The sequence below is a fragment of the Heptranchias perlo genome, unplaced genomic scaffold (genome assembly GCF_035084215.1).
Source record: "Heptranchias perlo isolate sHepPer1 unplaced genomic scaffold, sHepPer1.hap1 HAP1_SCAFFOLD_177, whole genome shotgun sequence".
In the NCBI taxonomy this organism is placed as follows: domain Eukaryota; kingdom Metazoa; phylum Chordata; class Chondrichthyes; order Hexanchiformes; family Hexanchidae; genus Heptranchias; species Heptranchias perlo.
In genome coordinates this window covers 517,710-537,146 of record NW_027139044.1, presented here as the reverse complement: position 1 = coordinate 537,146, position 19,437 = coordinate 517,710, and the positions used below count along the sequence as shown (strand labels likewise).

At 46.8% G+C, this 19,437-nt stretch overlaps 1 protein-coding gene across 3 annotated transcripts in view; it reads right to left on the bottom strand.

The window, feature by feature from the left end:
• Positions 1-19,437, bottom strand: part of LOC137309691 (uncharacterized) — a 414,121-nt gene that overhangs the window by 58,644 nt on the left and 336,040 nt on the right. For all 3 annotated transcript variants that reach the window (XM_067977758.1, XM_067977759.1, XM_067977760.1), the window contains exons 11-12: positions 11,438-11,483; positions 6,924-6,991 (exon numbers count right to left, since the gene is read on the bottom strand). In XM_067977758.1, coding sequence (XP_067833859.1) covers positions 6,924-6,991; positions 11,438-11,483 — 114 coding nt within the window. The remainder of the gene's footprint in view (positions 1-6,923; positions 6,992-11,437; positions 11,484-19,437) is intronic.

Below are 19,437 nucleotides of genomic sequence, written 5' to 3'. Positions count from 1 at the left end.
AGCACTGTCTGTGGCTGTCAAGGTCACCGTGGCCCTCAACTTTTATGCCACGGGCTCCTTTCAGGCCACAGTAGGTGACATCAGCGACATCTCACTGATTGCTGTTCAACGTTGTATCAGGTGGGTTACCAGGAGGAATAGCTACATTACTTCACCCGCATGGCAGGCCTCCCCAGGGTGCAATGTGCCATAGACTGCGCCCATGTTGCCTTTAAGTGGCGTCAGAGAGGCCCAATTTCTGCCCCCCCCCCACCCCAAACAGGCGTGCAGCCAATGAATAGCATGGGTAGTGTTAGTTCATGCCTAAATCATTATAATGAGCAGGCAGCACGAATATTACCGCTTCCTAGGATAATACTAACAGGCACATGCAGTGTGCGCCCTGAACTCTGCGCACCCATATTCTGGCGCGATTGAATTTCTAGGCCCCCGTGCGCAATACCACAAGACACTGACTATTTTATAAATATACAGAAATATAGAAATACGTGGACGTTATAACACAGAAACAGGCCATTCAGCCCAACCAGTCTGTGTCAGCGTTTACCCTCCACCTGAGCAAATACTTCTGTATATAAAATATGTGTGTGTGTGTGTGTGTGTGTGTGTGTGTTCCCACTATAGCCAAGGGCTCCAACAATTAGTCCTTATGAGCATCAAAAACAATTGAAAAGACAAAGTGAAAGTATTGCTTTTTGTAGATAAAATTCCTGTGGTCCCAGTAGGGCTGGAGATGCCATGCTCGTAAGGATTGAATCATTTCTTTGCTTACACTTATCCTTATAACCTTCAGTCCCTTTCATAACCAGACATTCCCAGAGCTCCTTCTAAAGGGAGTTAATCAACATGGAATTAATTACTTTTGATGGAATTCTATTCTGGATATCGACTGCTTGTTAGTGAAAAAAAATCTTATCTCCAGTCTTGCTTGAGTCTTGGCAGTTTTGTACTGATGTCCTCCACTCCTCTGATCACAGCGTAAGTTAACTTACCTCCTTATCTCTATATTATCCACACCTTTCAGCATTCTAAACCCTTCAACAATGTGCAAAGAGCTTGCATGATGTGACTGCATATCGCAGTCAGCTACTTTCACAATGACTGGAATTCCTGGTAAATCACCAAAACGTTTCTTGAAGGAAGAGGGAAAAAATGAAGTCCTCAGTGGAGGGTTAAGTGTACCTTTGTAATTAAAAACCTTTTTTATGGCAGGAATATTGGGGCTGACATTCTGTGGAGGTTCTGTCGGATTCCTGCCATGACTCTCGCGGGGGACCAGATGAACCCCCAGAAAACAGCAGAGACTCGGTTACACTGCGTCTCCTCTGTGTCTAGGAGTTTCCTCTGACTCCATCTACCCCTTGCAGAGGAAATGATGGATGGGAGCAGAGACTCCTTAAACTGGAAGTTCTTGCTCCTCCAGTTGCAAGGGGGCCCAGTGAAGTATCAGTGGGCGGCTGATATACCCAGTGAGTTGAGGTGTACTGGCCTCCACAAGGATGCATTGGTGCAGACTGGTGGGGTCCAGGCTAGGTAAGTAGCCTAAACCCCCGAATATTATAAAGAAAGAAAGAATTGGCAATTATATAATGCCTGTCACGACCTCAGGATGTCCCGAAGTGCTTTGCAGAGAATGAAGTACTTTTGAGAGATGGTACTACTCGTGATACAGACTCCCGCAGGGAGGGCTCAGCTGGAGTGTCCATTGAAATGACCACTCGCTCCATGGTTGACTGCTGAGTGTTAATACTATGCGCCAGAAATCCACACAAGTTGGAAGAGGACTCCAATACACTCTCTGACATGTTGCGGTAGCTCCCTGGCGGGCAGTCCAGTGCATTGAACAATTGATGGTTCACGGAAAGCATCCTTCTTTTAAAGGCTTGGCCGTTAAAGTCCAACTGTACCTGCTCCTGCTCACTTGTGCTTGGTGAATGACCTAGTGCAGATCCCTCGAACTCACTAGCTATAGTACCCGGGGTGCTGAGTGCTGTGATGGTGCTTGGAAGGGTCAGAGCAAGTGACGGTGCGTCTTCTGGAGGGTTCCCTCCCTCTCCATGTGACTGCAACTCCCAAGATATCTGATAAACCTAGAAAAAGGGGAGAGGGGCAAGGGTTGGCACGTAGCGGCAAAGGTAAGCAGTGACAGATGAGTGGCAGCACCATGCATCTCCAGGTGCATATGTAACTGCAAGTGTATGAACGATGGTTAAGTAGAAAGAGGACAGGAAGAGAAGATACCCAAACACCCTGCTGCGCGTGGCCTCCAGCCTGGACATCTCTGATGCTCTGTGCCCTTTCTGTTGACGCCAGCCTCTTCCAATGGTGTCAGTGTCTGCAGAGTGGAGGGCCTCCTCCTGTTCTGACAGTCTCCCTCCTGTGGTGTGCCAGCTTCTCCCGCAAAAAGGAGTGGAAGTGGGTTAGTATGTGCCCTGGTTAAGGGGTTTCAAGCTGTATGTGACAGCTTAGCATAGTATGCGTGACGACAGGAAGCAAATGAGGCCAAGAGGGAGAAGTAGTGGTGAGGGCAATAGCAGGTTTGGAGGGTGTGAATGGAAGCAGAAAGGAAGTGCAGTAAAGTGCTGCCTGCTGACTTGAGGAGAGAAGTAGGAAGTGATATGGGAAGGATTGGTAGTGCTGCAGCAAAGTTGTGCAGAGCTCCGCAGAGAGTACAGCCTAGAAATTGGGCCGTGGCCATTTATGGGTGTAGTTCGTGTCCCACCCCATCCTCTCCCCCCGGGCCTGATTGGTGAGGCCCGATATTGGGCCTTGGGCCTCATTTCAATGTTCCCAAGCTAAGAGCCAGCCGGTCAAGAGGATTCCATGTTTAGGCCAATGCTAGCATCGCAGTGGCCCTCAGGTAAATGTTGTCAGAAATCGGGATGGGGACCTGCGTTGGGGATCGGGGTCATGGGTCGTGGGTCGGGCAGGGGATTGGGCTTCAGCAGAGGAGGCCAGAGGGGGGAGGGGGGGGAAGGATCGGGACAGAAGGCCGAGGTCGGGAGAGGGGGTTAGGAGAGGGGGTTAGAGGTCAGGAGAGGAGGTCGGGGGTCAGGAGAGAGGGTCTGGGTCGGGAGAGGTGGTGGGGGGTCAGGAGAGGGGGTCAGGAGAGGGAGAGGGGGCCGGGGGTCAGGAGAGGCAGCGGTTGGGAAAGGGGTTAAATATAGGGTCAGAAGCGGCAGAAGTACTTACATTCAGGTAAGTTACTTACTTTCTTTGTTGCAAGCGATCCCTAGGGCTGGTTTCCCTAAGTGCAGCCCATGATGGCGTGCCTTGCCTTAGGGCAAACCAATCTTGGAGAGAGGGACCTTAAACAGGCGTTAGGCCCCTTATTTGCATATGGAAAGGGTCTAAGGCCTACTTCAGGCATGGGTAAAGGACGTTTCTTGTTTTTCCTAACCCAATATAGTGGGCGGCACACTTCCAGCCAGAAATGCATGCATGCTACCTGCCCACAATATTGGGGCCTTAGTATTCCGAATGGTACCCAGAAAACGGGCGCTGCGCGGACCAAATTCAAGGCCTGAGAGTCTTACTCTGGCATTCCTGAACTGCAGTCCGATCCTGGGGACAGTTCTGGTGGCACAGACATTTTCTGCCACCTCTCTCCATGTCTGTTGACTGATTTGTCTAGGCACCTGTCGCGCAATGGAGGAGAAGTGGACCTCCTCCCTCTTGCTCACTTGCTCAATCGGCACCTCCCCCATTGCATCGGAGAAACTGGGAGCCTTGTGTTCAAATCCCTCCATGGCCTCGCCCCCTCCCTATCTCTGTAATCTTCTCCAGCCCTACAACCCTCCGAGATCTCTGCGCTCCTCCAATTCTGGCCTCTTGCGCATCCCTGATTTTCATCGCTCCACCATTGCCAGCCGTGCCTTCAGCTGTCTAGGCCCTAAACTCTGGAATTCCCCTGCCTAAATCTTTCCGCCTCTCTACCTCTCTCTCCTCCTTTAAGATGCTCCTTAAAACCAACCTCTTTGACGAAGGGTTTGGTCACCTGTCCTAATATTTCCTTATGTGGCTCGGTGTCAAATTTTGTTTGATAACCCTCCTGTGAAGCGCCGTGGGACGTTTTACTACGTTTAAGACACTATATAAATGCAAGTTGTTGTTGATGCCTTAATGTAGCAGCCACCCTGCCAGATTTCTCACCTTCCCAATTAGCTCATGGCTGATCTGTATCTTATCTCCATTTACCCGCCTTGGTTCCATAACCCTTCATACCCTTATCCAACAAAAATCCATCATCTCAGTTTTGAAATTTTCAATTGACCCCCAGCCTCAACAGATTTTTGCGGGAGAGAGTTCCAGATTTCCACTCCCCTTTGTGTGAAGAAGTGCACTGACATCACCCCTGAATGGCCTAGCTCCAATTTTAAGATTATGCCCCCTTGTTCTGGACTCCCCACCAGAGGAAATAGTTTCTCTCTATCATTTTTTTAATCGTTCATGGGATGTGGACGTCGTTGGCAAGGCCGGCATTTATTGCCCATCCCTAATTGCCCTTGAGAAGGTGGTGGTGAGCCGCCTTCTTGAACCGCTGCAGTCTGTGTGGTGAAGATTCTCCCACAGTGCTGTTAGGAAGGGAGTTCCAGGATTTTAACTCAGTGACAATGAAGGAACGGCGATATATTTCCAAGTCGGGATGGTGTGTGACTTGGAGGGGAACGTGCAGGTGGTGTTGTTCCCATGTGCCTGCTGCTCTTGTCCTTCTAGGTGGTAGAGGTCATGTGTTTGGGAGGTGCTGTCGAAGAAGCCTTGGCGAGTTGCTGCAGTGCATCCTGTGGATGGTACACACTGCAGCCACAGTGCGCCGGTAGTGAAGGGAGTGAATGTTTAGGGTGGTGGATGGGGTGCCAATCAAGCGGGCTGCTTTGTCCTGGATGGTGTCGAGCTTCTTGAGTGTTGTTGGAGCTGCACTCATCCAGGCAAGTGGAGAGTATTCCATCACACTCCTGACTTGTGCCTTGTCGATGGTGGAAAGGCTTTGGGGAGTCAGGAGGTGAGGCACTCGCCGCAGAATACCCAGCCTCTGACCTGCTCTTGTAGCCACAGTATTTATATGGCTGGTCCAGTTAAGTTTCTGGTCAATGGTGACCCCCAGGATGTTGATGGTGGGGGATTCGGCGATGGTGACGCCGTTGAATGTCAAGGGGAGGTGGTTAGACTCTCTCTTGTTGGAGATGGTCATTACCTGGCACTTGTCTGGCACGAATGTTACTTGCCACTTATGATCCCAAGCCTGGATGTTGTCCAGGTCTTGCTGCATGCGGGCACGGACTGCTTCATTATCTGAGGGGTTGCAAATGGAACTGAACACTGTGCAATCATCAGTGAACATCCGCATTTCTGACCTTATGATGGAGGGAAGGTCATTGATGAAGTAGCTGAAGATGGTTGGTCCTAGGACACTGCCCTGAGGAACTTCTGTAGCAATGTCCTGGGGCTGAGACGATTGGCCTCCAACAACCACGACCATCTTCCTTTGTGCTAGGTATGACTCCAGCCACTGGAGAGTTTTCCCCCTGATTCCCATTGATTTCAATTTTACTCGGGCTCCTTGGTGCCACACTCGGTCAAATGCTGCCTTGATGTCAAAGGCAGTCACTCTCACCTCACCTCTGGAATTCAGCTCTTTTGTCCATGTTTGGACCAAGGCTATAACGATATCTACCCTATCAAATATTTTAATCATCTTAAACACCTCAATTAGATCACCGCTTAATCTTCTATACTCAACGGAATACAAGCCTTTGCAATTAGATTTAATTAATTTAATAATTCTAGATACCTGCCTCACTAACACAGTATGGCCATGCGAATAGGTCCTACAAGACACTTTCTTGTGTTCATATACAGAGGTTGCGACTAGCAACAAAATGGTGTCAGTCTCTATCAGCCAGACAAATATTATTTATTTAAAAAGTAAAAAAAAAGAAACTCAGTAAGTGTAGTGAGAAGCTTTGTACTGCACAGTGTAAGTTTTCCCTGTGATATCTCTGTTTGAAAGAATGTTCCAAACAGGTCAGAGCATGAGCTTGTCTAGAAAAACTCCTCAGTTTGATGATAATAGCTCCTGAATCATCTAAAGTTGTCTAAATCACACAATTTATTTACATGAGTTTCTAGAAAATGGTATCTTCAGTCTCTGCTATTCCCAGTTCATCTTTCCTTCTCCATGGTGGTTTACTCATGTTCATCCTGTCCCACAGAAAGGTGATTCTACGTACTCTCCCAATTACCACCCTACTGTCCATACATTGGTACTTTCTAAAGTCATGGAAGCTGCTGTTATCTCTCAAATTATCCGTCATCTTGAAAGCTCAGGCCTAATCCGTGATTGCCAGTATTGTTTTTGGGATAACTATTCCATTGGTGATGATCTTACCTGTTACACATTTCTGGAACTCTGCTGTTGACAGTTTGGTGATTTCTTTGTTATTGCCTTGGCCATCGCCAAAGCCTTTGACTGAACCTGGCACCATGCACTTCTAAGCAGGTTATCATTCCATGGTTTTCCACCACCACCATAGACATAGGAGAGTCGGATATGGAAATTCCAATGTTATTAACTCTAAGCCAAAAACTACAAGGATTAAACATACTGGAGTTTGAGAAGATGCTTTTCAGGGAAGAAAAGAGAATCCAAAAACAGAATCATTTCTCGCAGGCTTATTACTTTGGCCCCACTGTGGGAGCCATAATTTGTCATGCTGTACACCAACAGAAATGGCCATGATATAATGTCTACTAAAAAATGTCTACTCCCCTCAGTCATTCACTGGGGCTAACACTACACAACAACAGCTAATGGAGTGTTAGTACATGAAGTAAAGAATCCTATTAAACTGTGAAAGGTTGGTTAGCGATGGGTGTATTCTACGTGTGTGATTGGAAACTTTGAGCATCTCTGATTGACTCACTGGAGGAACGGATACCACCCAGACCCACTCATCCATGTCCTCCTCCTCCTGCTGCGGTGTCGCAGACCCTGCAAGATACACACAAAAAAAGACGACAGCTGAAAAGACTTGCACAGTTGACACAAATTCAAAAGTGTGAACCTACTTCTTGTCGAAGCAATTACAGTGTAGGAAACACTCACTAACTGGACAATTAAGAATGCAATGCTCTGAAGCTTTGACATTCACATGCCCCTTTTGAACAGGATTACTTTGGTGATATTCTGTTTGTACCAAGTGATAATTGCTTGATGCACTTGTAGCTATTACTGTTATTCTAGGAACTATTACTGTCCCGTTCTGGGAACAATGCAGTGTTATTCAGCCAAATCATACTGAAGCTGAATCCCAAGGTACTGCTACACATACACAGACATATGTAATCCCTGTGATTAGTGCTTGGGTAACACTTGTCACCTGGGAGGAAAGCACAGGAAACAAGTGTGAAGATCCGTGACTCCGGTTCTCCGCCTCCTTTATGTTGCCTGAGATTCCCAGGGATTCCCCTAAGAAAGCAGAGTGCTTGCACCTACAATAGGTGTAGGCAAAGTCTGACCATGCAGATGAGGTAGGAGGGGACATTTCTGGCCCTTCCAACTCATTTTCTCAAGGCTCGTCAGAACAGCACACAGACAGAGGGGCACGCAAAGAAGTTAGAATTGGGCCTTTGTCCGGACCCTCCTCAGAGTAGAATGGGCCTATACCCTCTGGAGTTTAGAAGAATAGGAGATGATCTCATTGAAATATATAAGATTATGAAGGGGCTTGACAGGGTAGATGCTGAGAGATTGTTTCCCCTGGCTGGAGAGTCTAGAACCAGAGGGCATATTCGCAGGATAAGGGGTCGGCCATTCAAGACTGAGATGAGGAGGAATTTCTTCACACAGAGGGGTGTGAATCTTTGGAATTCTCTACCCCAGAGGGCTGTGGATGCAAGAAATGCAAAAAGTGCAGAGGTATTCTGTATAAAAAAAAATTGTTAGTATTGGACAAAAATGGTGCAGTGGTTATTTAATATACAGATAATTATTTTTATAGTTACATGCTTAGTTAGATGCTGAGTCATTGAATATATTCAAGGCTGAGATCGATAGATTTTTGGACTCCAGGGGAATCAAGGGAATGGGGATCAGGCGGGAAAGTGGAGTTGAGGTCGAAGATCAGCCATGATCTTATTGAATGGTGGAGCAGGTTTGAGGGGCCGTATGGCCTACTCCGGCTCCTATTTCTTATGTTCTTAGACTTTATGATCCTACAACCAGAGAGGGTCAGGCAACAAGGGAGATTTGAGAATGTAAATCCTGCCTTTCTCTTCCAGACTCCACATGGATCTTCAAATGAGGTCTTCTGGCTGCTATTCTCCACCCCTGCCTCAGCTCATCTGCTGCTGAAACTCTCATCTATGCCTTTGTTACTTTTAGGCTCTACTATTCCAATGCTCTCCTGGCTGGTCTCCAACCTTCCACCCTCCGTAAACTATAGCTCATCCAAAACTCTGCTGTCCGTATCCTAACTCGAACCAAGTCCCGTTCACCCATCACCCCAGTGCTCACTGACCTACATTGGCTCCCGGTCCGACAACGCCTCGATTTTAAAATTCTCATCCTTGTCTTCAAATCCCTCTACGGCCTCGCCCCTCCCTATCTCTGTAACCTCCTCCAGCCATACAACCCACCGAGATCTCTGCGCTCTTCTAATTCTGGCATTGTGCATCCTTGATTTTCATCGCTCCAACATTGGACGCCGTGCCTTCAGCTGCCCAGGCCCTAAGTTCTGTAATTCCCTCCCTAAGCCTTAAAATCTACCTCTTTGACCAAGCTTTTTATCACCTGTCCTAATATGTTCTTATATTCTTAGACCTTATGATCCGACAACCAGAGAGGGTCAGGCAACAAGGGAGATCGGTGTCAAATTTTGTTTGATAATCGCTCCTGTGAAGCGCCTTCAGACATTTCACTACGTTAAAGGCGCTATATAATTGCAAGTTGTTGTTTTTATTGTTGTTGAAATTCATTTGTCAATTACGTGCCCATTCTGCAAGTTTATTAATGTCGTCTTGTAATTTGTCGCAGTCTTCCTCAGTATTGACTGTACCTTCCAATTTGCTGGAGGTCTTTGAAATTATGAAGGAGTTTTATCGGGTAGACATAGAGAAGATGTTTCCACTTGTGGGCAGTTCAAAACTAGGGTCCATAAATATAAGACAGTCACTAATAAATCCAATAAGGAATTCAGGAGAAACTTCTTTACCCAGAGAGTGGTTAGAATGTGGAACTCGCTACCACAAGGAGTAGTTGAGGCGTACAGCACAGATGCATTTAAGGGGATGCTAGATAAACACATGAGGGAGAAAGGAGTAGAAGGGTATGTTGATAGGGTGAGATGCAGAGTGGTGGGAGGAGACTTGTGTGGAGCATAAACACTGGTGTGGACCTATTGCGCCAAAAGACCTGTTTGTATCCTGTAAGTTCTGTGTAATGTAAGTGAGGCCCGAGGCCCAATATCGGGTGTGCCTTGGGCCTACTCGTTCCTGCGCAGCGTGCTGACTCCAACCTATTTCTAGGCCAGTATTGGCAGCCTAAAAATTACTGAAGATGACATTTGGTGACAAACACAATGCTTTGTATGACGTTCCTATGTCCTCTATTGTGAAGCAGGTGGTAACCCATTTATTTAAATCTTTTAAAAATATACTAATGAGAGCACTTTAGTTATTTGCTTCCAAACTGAAGTTCCTGATGATAGAGGTCACAAAAATCTCTGGAATGCGTAACCACTGATCAACTTTAAAAAAATAAGAACAGATGTTGGCCTAGATTCCCAGTCATGCTATGGAATGATGTGATGATTGAAGAGATGGAGCAGCATAGTTCACACTGTTCTGTAATATGCATGCCATGGCTGAAATAAATAATTAATGCAAGAAATAGTTGGGAGAACTTTTCTATGTAGCACATGGCAACGCAGTGAAGGACCTGCATTGTGGGACAATGGGAAGGTAGTAATGCATGAGCAAGGCGTCTTGTACAGGAAAAGCTGGGGAGAAGCTGCCATTCAGAAGGTAGATGGACCACAGATGGATTGTGAAATTTTCTCAAACTTTGTGTTTCAGTTAGTTGTAAGTATTTTTGTAAAAGTATATGTTTTAATTTTCATTTTGGTAGCATTAACACTTAGGCCTAAAATGGGTGCCAAAGAGTCCAATATGGAGGGCGGCGTGCGCACGCACATTCCGCGCCGGAAATGAGCCGTCCGCCACATTGGTATAGGCACCAAAAGGGGCGTCAAAGGCCCGCGCCCGAAACAGGCGTTAGCCTTTTTGCATATGCAAATAAGAGTCCTAACGCCTGACTGTGCCTCCTTTACCAAATTGGTTTGTCCTGAACGCAGCCGACACCAGGCCGGCAATGTTCAGGAAAATCAGATCTACGTGTGGCCTAACTGGGAATCATCGCACTGGATTACCTGGGCATGGCAAAAATTGGAAAACCTGGCGGGTTCCTTTACAGGCGAGCAACAACAACAACTTGCACTGATATAGCGTCTTTAACGTAGTAAAATGTCCCAAGGTGCTTCACAGAAGTGTTATCAAACAAAATTTCTTACCCACTTCTTACCCACCTGATTTTCCGACATTCACTGGGAACAGACCCAAAAAAAATCTCCTCTAAGGTGTTTGATGTCGGAGGGGATCTAAGAATGTCTGGAGGTTTTGGAAGCTGGATGCCTGGAAGTTTTACTTGTTTCGTAGGGTGATCCAACCACTGGGACAGGATACTGGAGAATGTAGTGGAAAATTATTCCTTACAGTCCTTCAAGAAGGCGTTAGATGCTTTTATGGAAAATGTGATCACAGCATATGGAAAGGTAAAAGTAAATTATTCCTCAAAAATAAATAGCGCGCCTGGGGCCTCCTGGGCTTACCTGATTGCAATGAAGGGTTAGAGAAGACTTTTTGCCAAAAGACTCCTGAATTGGCTACAGGTCTCCGCCTTTTCTTTTGCCTCTCCCAGAAGTTGGGGAGGGGGTGGGGAAGGAATGTTTGGTGCATGGAGATTCTATCAGCCTATAGATGGCAGCAAACATGTAAGGGTCTGATAGTCTTCCCTAAGTGGGTCATTCCACAGGGAACAGGCATCTGTGCCCCTTCTGTTGGCTGAGCCAAGGAGCAGTGTTGGCATTGGAAGCCAAGGGAGAATTTGCAGTCCAATTCTCTACCTAAAGGAACAGGATGGGGCAGTAATGAAGAGAACGGGATGTCAAATGGAGCAAAATATGGAATTAATATAGACTTCTCTGCAAATATGAACTCCTGCTGTCAGTACCATGACAAATAAAACCAGAAAAGATCCCATAGAAGGTAGCTTTAAATGTCAGTTAGAATTGTTCCTATTTTAAATATCTGTCATACAGTGTAGTAGAACTAGCCTTTATAATTCACAGTTCATTTAGGAATGTGCTGCTTTTGTACATACAGCCTTTGGCAGTGCAGGCCCTTGACTTGCTGGCAGAGGAACTTCCCTGAAAGAAAAGGACAAAAAGGATGATTTTTCGATTAAAATTCTGCTGCTCAAATGCACCACCGAAAGCTGGCTGTACGCCAGTAACATATTTCAATCTCAGCTTTTTTTATTCTCGTTAATGAAAAACGATTATCTTTTTTGTCATTTAAATTCTCTCCGCTAGCATTATCAGTGTAAAGCCAAGTTACATTAATTTTTATCCTGGTAGCTGTAAAATAATTCTTTAATACCTATTAAGCAAACCAAAATGAATGGAGCTATAAAGAACAAGAATACAAGCGTGCCCTTGGAAGGTTGCACGAGCGAAATACTGATCAGGATGAGCAAAGATCTGCACATAGATCTGAGAACTACTAACTGAGTACCACAATACACCAGTAACTGCGTATCACAGCGAGTCCTTAAACACACATTGTTACATTTACATGTGAAGTTAGGGCAAACATAGAGATGCTCAAGTTGAAACAATTTATGTTGACAACTTAAGTTGACAAAGAGGTTTGAAGCTCAACCATTCAATATTCAAGTACTTCGACTTTCAATGGATTACACGAGTCTTGGGCATGCGAAAGTTATTCAAGCACTTCTGATTATCTGAGGCTAAGCTGAATGTGAAATTTGAACCTCATGGAAAAGGGGAGTTATTATGAGTGTGGTGCATGGGTATAATAATCCCAAAATAACGATGTATTAAAATAGATCTTATGTCCTTGTAGTTCAGAAAATAAAGCCCTTAAATTCTAGCCATAAGACCATGACTTGGAGTGCCAGGGATAATGTGCTTATCTTATTGGGTGATTCGTTGTCAGTTGTTGAACACTTTGCTAAACAGAGTGGTAAATCCAACTGAGGCATTTCATTTCAGTACATACTCCCACGAAGGCAAGAACTCCACTTGTGTAGTTAAGCAACCATGGTCAACAAATGAGGTAATACGCAGTATCAAACCAAAAGAAAAGACTTACACAAATGCATGGGAAGTGGAAACCAAGTGGACTGGGAAAACTATAAAAAAACAATGGGATACAAAGAAAGTAATAAGAGGTGCAAAAAGGAATATGTAAAAAGAACTTTCAAGGGATCGTAAAGCTAACAGTAAAAGTTTTTATAAATATATTAAGAGAAAGAGAGTCGTAAGGAGAATAGTGGGCCTATTAAAGACAGATGCAGCTGATACTATAATGGATAATAAGGAAATGGCAGGCTTGTTAAAATGAACACTATGGGGGTTATATTGGATAACCCCCGAAAACAGATGCTGGGATCGCAGTGTGCGATTAACCCACACCCGGTCGTAGTGAAGAACGCAGCATGTAACATTTGTGCTGCCTGATGATTTAAATGATTGCAGCGTGCAGCCAGCATTACGTGCGTTGTTGATTACCTGCACGCACCAGCAGGGAGTCCCAATATTGGGAGTGGCTCGCACTACTTAAAGGCAGCCTGCAGCTCTTAAAGGGGAGGTACACCGTGGGTGCAGGAAGTCCTTTGGGGAGAAATTCTGGGCTGGAAGATATTGAAGAATGGCTGGGCCTGCGAGACAGCATGCACCAAGATTCTCAGACAGTGCATTGGAGGCTTTGGTGGAAGAAGTGGACAGACGGAGGGGCATCCTATATTCGCAAGGGGGTAGGAGGCCTGCCAGACATATGCTCAAGTGGCAGTGAGAGGCAGTAGTCGACGAGGTCAATGCCAGGAGCATCGCACCACGCACATGGATGCATGGAAGAAGTTCAATGCTTTGACACGAGTAGTTAAGGTGAGTGAGTTCAACGGTCAAGTGGCATCTCCTACCAACTACACCACTGGCCGCATCCATTGCTCCACGAAAGACATCCCCCGTCACCCATCTACCAACAAACTCTTTCAATCAATATCCAACCCTTCGATTCATATGCTTTATCTCATCCTGACACATTATCACTCTTGCAAGCTGCACATCCACAACTCACAGGTCACACACACTGGCAGCTATTCGACTATGACAGCCAGATCACCCAAACATCTTGCAGGACACTCACTGACACACTTCCCTCTTTCTTGCAGGAGGAGGTGGTGCATAACAGGAGGCAGCAGGAAAGACCTGGGGGAGGACAGTCTCACCCTCACATCCTCACCCCCATGGAGAAGACAGTGCTGTCGATCATTGGACGGGCCATTGCTGCTGCCGTGGCCACTGGCGGCACTGGAGGGATCGATGATGAGGGTCTCTGCTACCTAATCCTCTTTCTCGCTTCCCACTTCTCCCTCACCTCAAAATCTTTTCTAACCCACGTGCTGCAGATGGTGTGAGCACGCACGTCTTACTTTCTCCTCTCCCCTCACCACAACTCAACCCATCTCCCTATGTCATTGCAGATACCCAAGAACTGGAACCGGCACAGTCAGAGGAGGCAGAGGAAGATGATGCAGACACACCGTCACTCGATCTTACACTCACAGCCACCAGCTCAGGTACTGACACTGAGCGTAGTTTAGAGGCGAGGACAGAGGAGGGATCTGCATGTGATGAGACACCGGGCACAAGTGCGCAGGAGCCAAGGCGGGGAGGGGAATGGATACTGCAGATGCCAGCTCACTAGTTCTGCTACAGAGGAGACAGATGATGACTTCGATGGGCCAGGCTACAGAAGAGGGCAGATGGGCGTATACAACCAAATGCTTGGGGCAGTGGAAAGCCTGCCAGAAAGCCTACGCACAATGTCAAGGGGCAACGTGGAGTCCAGCTCCAACTTGACATGGGGCTTTGCGCAGAGCTTGGAGCCCATCCTTACCCACATGGAATGGGTGGTCACCTCCATCAACACACCCGTGGATCCCACCACGATGCAGCGTTTGATGACTGATATCACAGCTTCCATTGCAGCACAAACATCTGCCATTCAAGGTCTGACTGCTGCCTTGGAAGCTCAGACTGCTACCATTTTGGCTCTGGGTTCCATTATGAATGGGCAAAACTGTGGCAAATGGAATTCAATGTAGACAAATGTGAGGTCATCCATTATGGATCAAAAAAGGTAAAAAGTTAAAAACAGTGGATGTCCAAAGGGACTTAGGGGTTCAGGTACATAGATCATTGAAGTGTCATGAACAGGTGCAGAAAATAATCAATAAGGCTAATGGAATGCTGGCCTTTATATCTAGAGGACTAGAGTACAAGGGGGCATAAGTTATGCTGCAGCAATACAAAACCCTGGTTAGACCGCACCTGGAGTACTGTGAGCAGTTCTGGGCGCCGCACCTTCGGAAGGACATATTGGCCTTGGAGGGAGTGCAGCGTAGGTTTACTAGAATGACACCCAGGCTTCAAGGATTAAGTTACGAGGAGAGATTACACAAATTGGGGTTGTATTCTCTCGAGTTTCGAAGGTTAAGGGGTGATCTGATTAAAGTTTATAAGATATTAAGGGGAACAGATAGGGTGGATAGAGAGAAACTATTTCCGCTGGTTGGGGATTCTAGGAGTAGGGGGCACAGTCTAAAAATTAGAGCCAGACCTTTCAGGAGTGAGATTAGAAAACATTTCTACACACAAAGGATTGTAGTAGTTTGGAACTCTCTTCCGCAAACGGCAATTGATACTAGCTCAATTGCTAAATTTAAATCTGAGATAGATAGCTTTTTGGCAACCAAAGATATTAAGGGATATGGGCCAAAGGCAGGTATGTGAAGTTAGATCACAGATCAGCCATGATCTTATCAAATGGTGGAGCAGGCACGAGGAGCTGAATGGCCTAATCCTGTTCCTATGTTCCTATTATGGAACGGGACTTCCAAGGCGTCACAGCACTCCAGCAATCTGTTCTCCAGCAGATCACCAGGATTGCTGAGGCGCCGCACCGTGCGAGTGGCAGTGATTCCATGGTAGTCGAACCTGATGTCCTCTCTCAGGATGACAGCGTTCCTGCTCCCACACCTGCCACTCCGCCAGTGCCCTTGCCATTGCCTGTTAGCCAGCCAGGCCAGACTGCTGCAGCACAGGCCGAGGTGCGGCAGTCTGATGCCGGAACGTCCTGGCCCAGAGCTGCTTGAGGTTGTCCTCCACAGCCATCTGCATTCTCCACTATTGAAGGTCAGCAGCCTCCCACCACCCAAGCTCCAGCCACCGGGGAAGCACCCTGTAGGAGCACTAGGATAGGTAAAGGCACACGAACAACAGGTACTAAGGGAATGTACAAGGATGAATAGTGTCAATTTCTTTGAATCATTTCATGTGTAAATTTATAAATGTGGTTGTAAATTTCCATTTGGTGGTGGTTTTTATTTCTGCGATGAGCTGAGGGAGGAAGCAATGTCTAATCATAAGGAGGACGATCTGACAGTCATGGGGGAGAGGAAAGGTAAGGAGTGTGGGACTGTTGGTGAATGGGGAGTGTCATTGAGGTTACTGATATTGCTAATTAATCATCTGATCACACAGAACCCTGGCAGACAGGGCCTGTCTACCTGTTGCCTCCTTGGCCTCTTCCTCCTCTTCCTCTGCCTCTTCTTTTTAATACATTCATGGGATGTGGGCGTCGCTGGCAAGGCCAGCATTTATTGCCCATCCCTAATTGCCCTTGAGAAGGTGGTGTTGAGACGCCTCCTTGAACTGCTGCAGTCCGTGTGGTGACGGTTCTCCCACAGTGCTGTTAGATAGGGAGTTCCAGGATTTTGACCCAGTGACGATGAAGGAACGGTGATATATTTCCAAGTCAGGATGGTGTGTGACTTGCAGGGGAACGTGCAGGTGGTGTTGTTCCCATGCGCTTGCTGCCCTTGTCTTAGAAACATAAAAAGTAGGAGCAGGATTGGCCATTCGGCCCTTCGAGCCTGCTCCCCCATTCAATATGATCATGGCTGATCCTCTATCTCAATACCATATTCCCGCTCTCTCCCCATACCCCTTGATGCCTTTTGTGTCTAGAAATCTATCTATCTCCTTCATAAATATATTCAGTGACTTGGCCTCCACAGCCTTCTGTGGTAGAGAATTCCACAGGTTCACCACCCTCTGAGTGAAGAAATTTCTCCTCATTTCAGTCCTAAATGTCCTACCCCGTATCCTGAGACTGTGACCCCTCATTCTGTACCCCCCAGCCAGGGGAAACATCCTCCCTGAATCCAGTCTGTCTTGCCCTGTCAAAATTTTATATGTTTCAATGAGATCCCTTCTCATTCTTTTAAACTCGAGTGAATACAGGCCGAGTCGACCTAATCTCTCCTCATATGACAGTCCTGCCATCCCAGGAATCAGTCTGGTGAACCTTCGCTGCACTCCCTCTACGGCAAGTATATCCTTTCTTAGGTAAGGAGACCAAAACTGCACACTATACTCCAGGTATGGTCTCACCAAGGCCCTGTATAACTGCAGTAAGACATCCTTGCTCCTGTACTCAAATCCTCTTGCAATCAAGGCCAACATAGCATCTGCCTTCCTAACTGCTTGCTGCATCTGCATGTTTACTTTCAGTGACTGGTGTACAAGGACACCCAAGTCCCTTTGTACATCAACATTCCCCAATCTATCACCATTTAAATAATACTCTGCCTTTCTGTTTTTCCTTCTGAAGTGGATAACTTCACATTTATCCAAATTATATTGCATCTGCCATGTATTTGCCCACTCACTCAACTTGTCTAAATCGCCTTGAAGCCTCTTTGCATCCTCCTCACAACTCACAACCCCACCTAGTTTTGTGTCGTCAGCAAACTTGGAAATATTACATTTCGTTCCCTCATCCAAATCATTGATATATATTGTGAATAGCTGGGGCCCAAGCACTGATCCCTGCGGTACCCCACTAGTCACTGCCTGCCACCTGGAAAAAGACCCATTTATTCCTACTCTTTGTTTCCTGTCAACCAATTTTCAATCCATGCCAGTATATTACCCCCAATCCCATGTGCTTTAATTTTGCACACTAACCTCCGATGTGGGCATTTATCAAAGGCCTTCTGAAATTCCAAATAAACCACTTCCACTGGTTCGCCCTTATCTATTCTACCAATTACATCCTCAAAAAACTCCAGTAGGTTTGTCAAACATGATTTCCCTTTCATAAATCCATGTTGACTTTGTCTAATCCTGTTGATAAGTGTCCTGATATCACATCCTTTATAATAGACTCTATTGTCCTTCTAGGTGGTAGAGGTCGTGGGTTGGGAGGTGCTGTCGAAGAAGCCTTGGCGGGTTGCTGCAGTGCATCCTGTGGATGGTACACACTCCAACCACAGTGCGCCGGTGGTGAAGGGAGTGAATATTTAGGGTGGTGGATGGGGTGCCAATCAAGCAGGCTGCTTTGTCCTGGATGGTGTCGTGCTTCTTGAGTGTTGTTGGAGCTACACTCATCCAGGCAAGTGGAGAGTATTCCATCACACTCCTGACTTGTGTCCTGTAGATAGTGGAAAGGCTTTGGGGAGTCAGGAGGTGAGTCACTCACCGCAGAATACCCAGCCTCTGACCTGCTCTTGTAGCCACAGTATTTATGTGGCTGGTCCAGTTAAGTTTCTGGTCAATGGTGACCCCCAGGATGTTGGTGGAGGGGGATTCGGCGATGGTAATGCCGTTGAATGTCAAGGGGAGTGGTTAGATTCTCTCTTGTTGGAGATGGTCATTGCCTGGCACTTGTCTGTCACGAATGTTACTTGCCACTTATCAGCCCAAGCCTGGATGTTGTCCAGGTCTTGCTGCATGTGGGCTTGGACTGCTTCATTGTTTGAGGGGTTGTGAATGGAGCTGAACACTGTACAATCATCAGCGAACATCCCCATCCTGACTGATGAAGTACTGGCGGAACCCAAACTGAGCATCGGTGAGCAGGTTATTGGTGAGTAAGTGCCGCTTGATAGCACTGTCGACGACACCTTCCATCACTTTGTTGATGATTGAGAGTAGACTGATGGGGCGGTAATTGGCTGGATTGGATTTGTCCTGCTTTTTGTGGACAGGACATCCCTGGGCAATTTTTCACATTGTCGGGTAGATGCCAGTGTTGTAGCTGTACTGGAACGGCTTGGCTAGAGGCGCAGCTAGTTCTGGAGCACGAGTCTTCAGCATTACAGCCGGAATGTTGTCGGGGCCCATCGCCTTTGTTGTATCCAGTGCACTCAGCTGTTTCTTGATATCACGTGGAGTGAATCGAATTGGCTGAAGACTGGCTTCTGTGATGGTGGGGATATCGGGAGGAGGCTGAGATGAATCATCCACTCGGCACTTCTGGCTGAAGATGGTTGCAAACGCTTCAGCCTTGTCTTTTGCACTCACGTGCTAGATTCTGCCATCTTTGAGGATGGGGATGTTCACAGAGCCTCCTCCTCCCGTTAGTTGTTTAATTGTCCACCACCATTCACAACTGGATGTGGCAGAACTGCAGAGCTTTGATCTGATCTGTTGGTTGTGGGATCGCTTTGCTCTGTCTATAGCATGTTGCTTCCACTGTTTAGAATGCATGTAGTCCTGTGTTGTAGCTTCACCAGGTTGGACCTCATTTTTAGGTACGCCTGGTGCTGCTCCCGGCATGCTCTTCTACACTCCTCATTGAACCAGGGTTGATCCACTGGCTTGTTGGTAATGGTAGAGTGAGGAATATGCCGGGCCATGAGGTTACAGATTGTGCTGGAATACAATTCTGCTGCTGCTGATGGCCCACAGCGCATCATGGATGCCCAGTTTTGAGCTGCTAGGTCTGTTCGGAATCTATCCCATTTAGCACGGTGGTAGTGCCACACAATACGATGGACGGTGTTCTCAGTGTGAAAACGGGATTTTGTCTCCACAAGGACTGCGGTGGTCACTCCTACCAACACTGTCATGCACAGATGCATCTGCGACAGGTAGATTGATGAGGATGAGGTCAAGTAGGTTTTCCCCTCGTGTTGGTTCTCTCACTACTTGCCGCAGGCCTAGTCTGGCAGCTATGTCCTTCAGCACTCGGCCAGTAGTGGTGCTACCGAGCCACTCTTGGTGATTG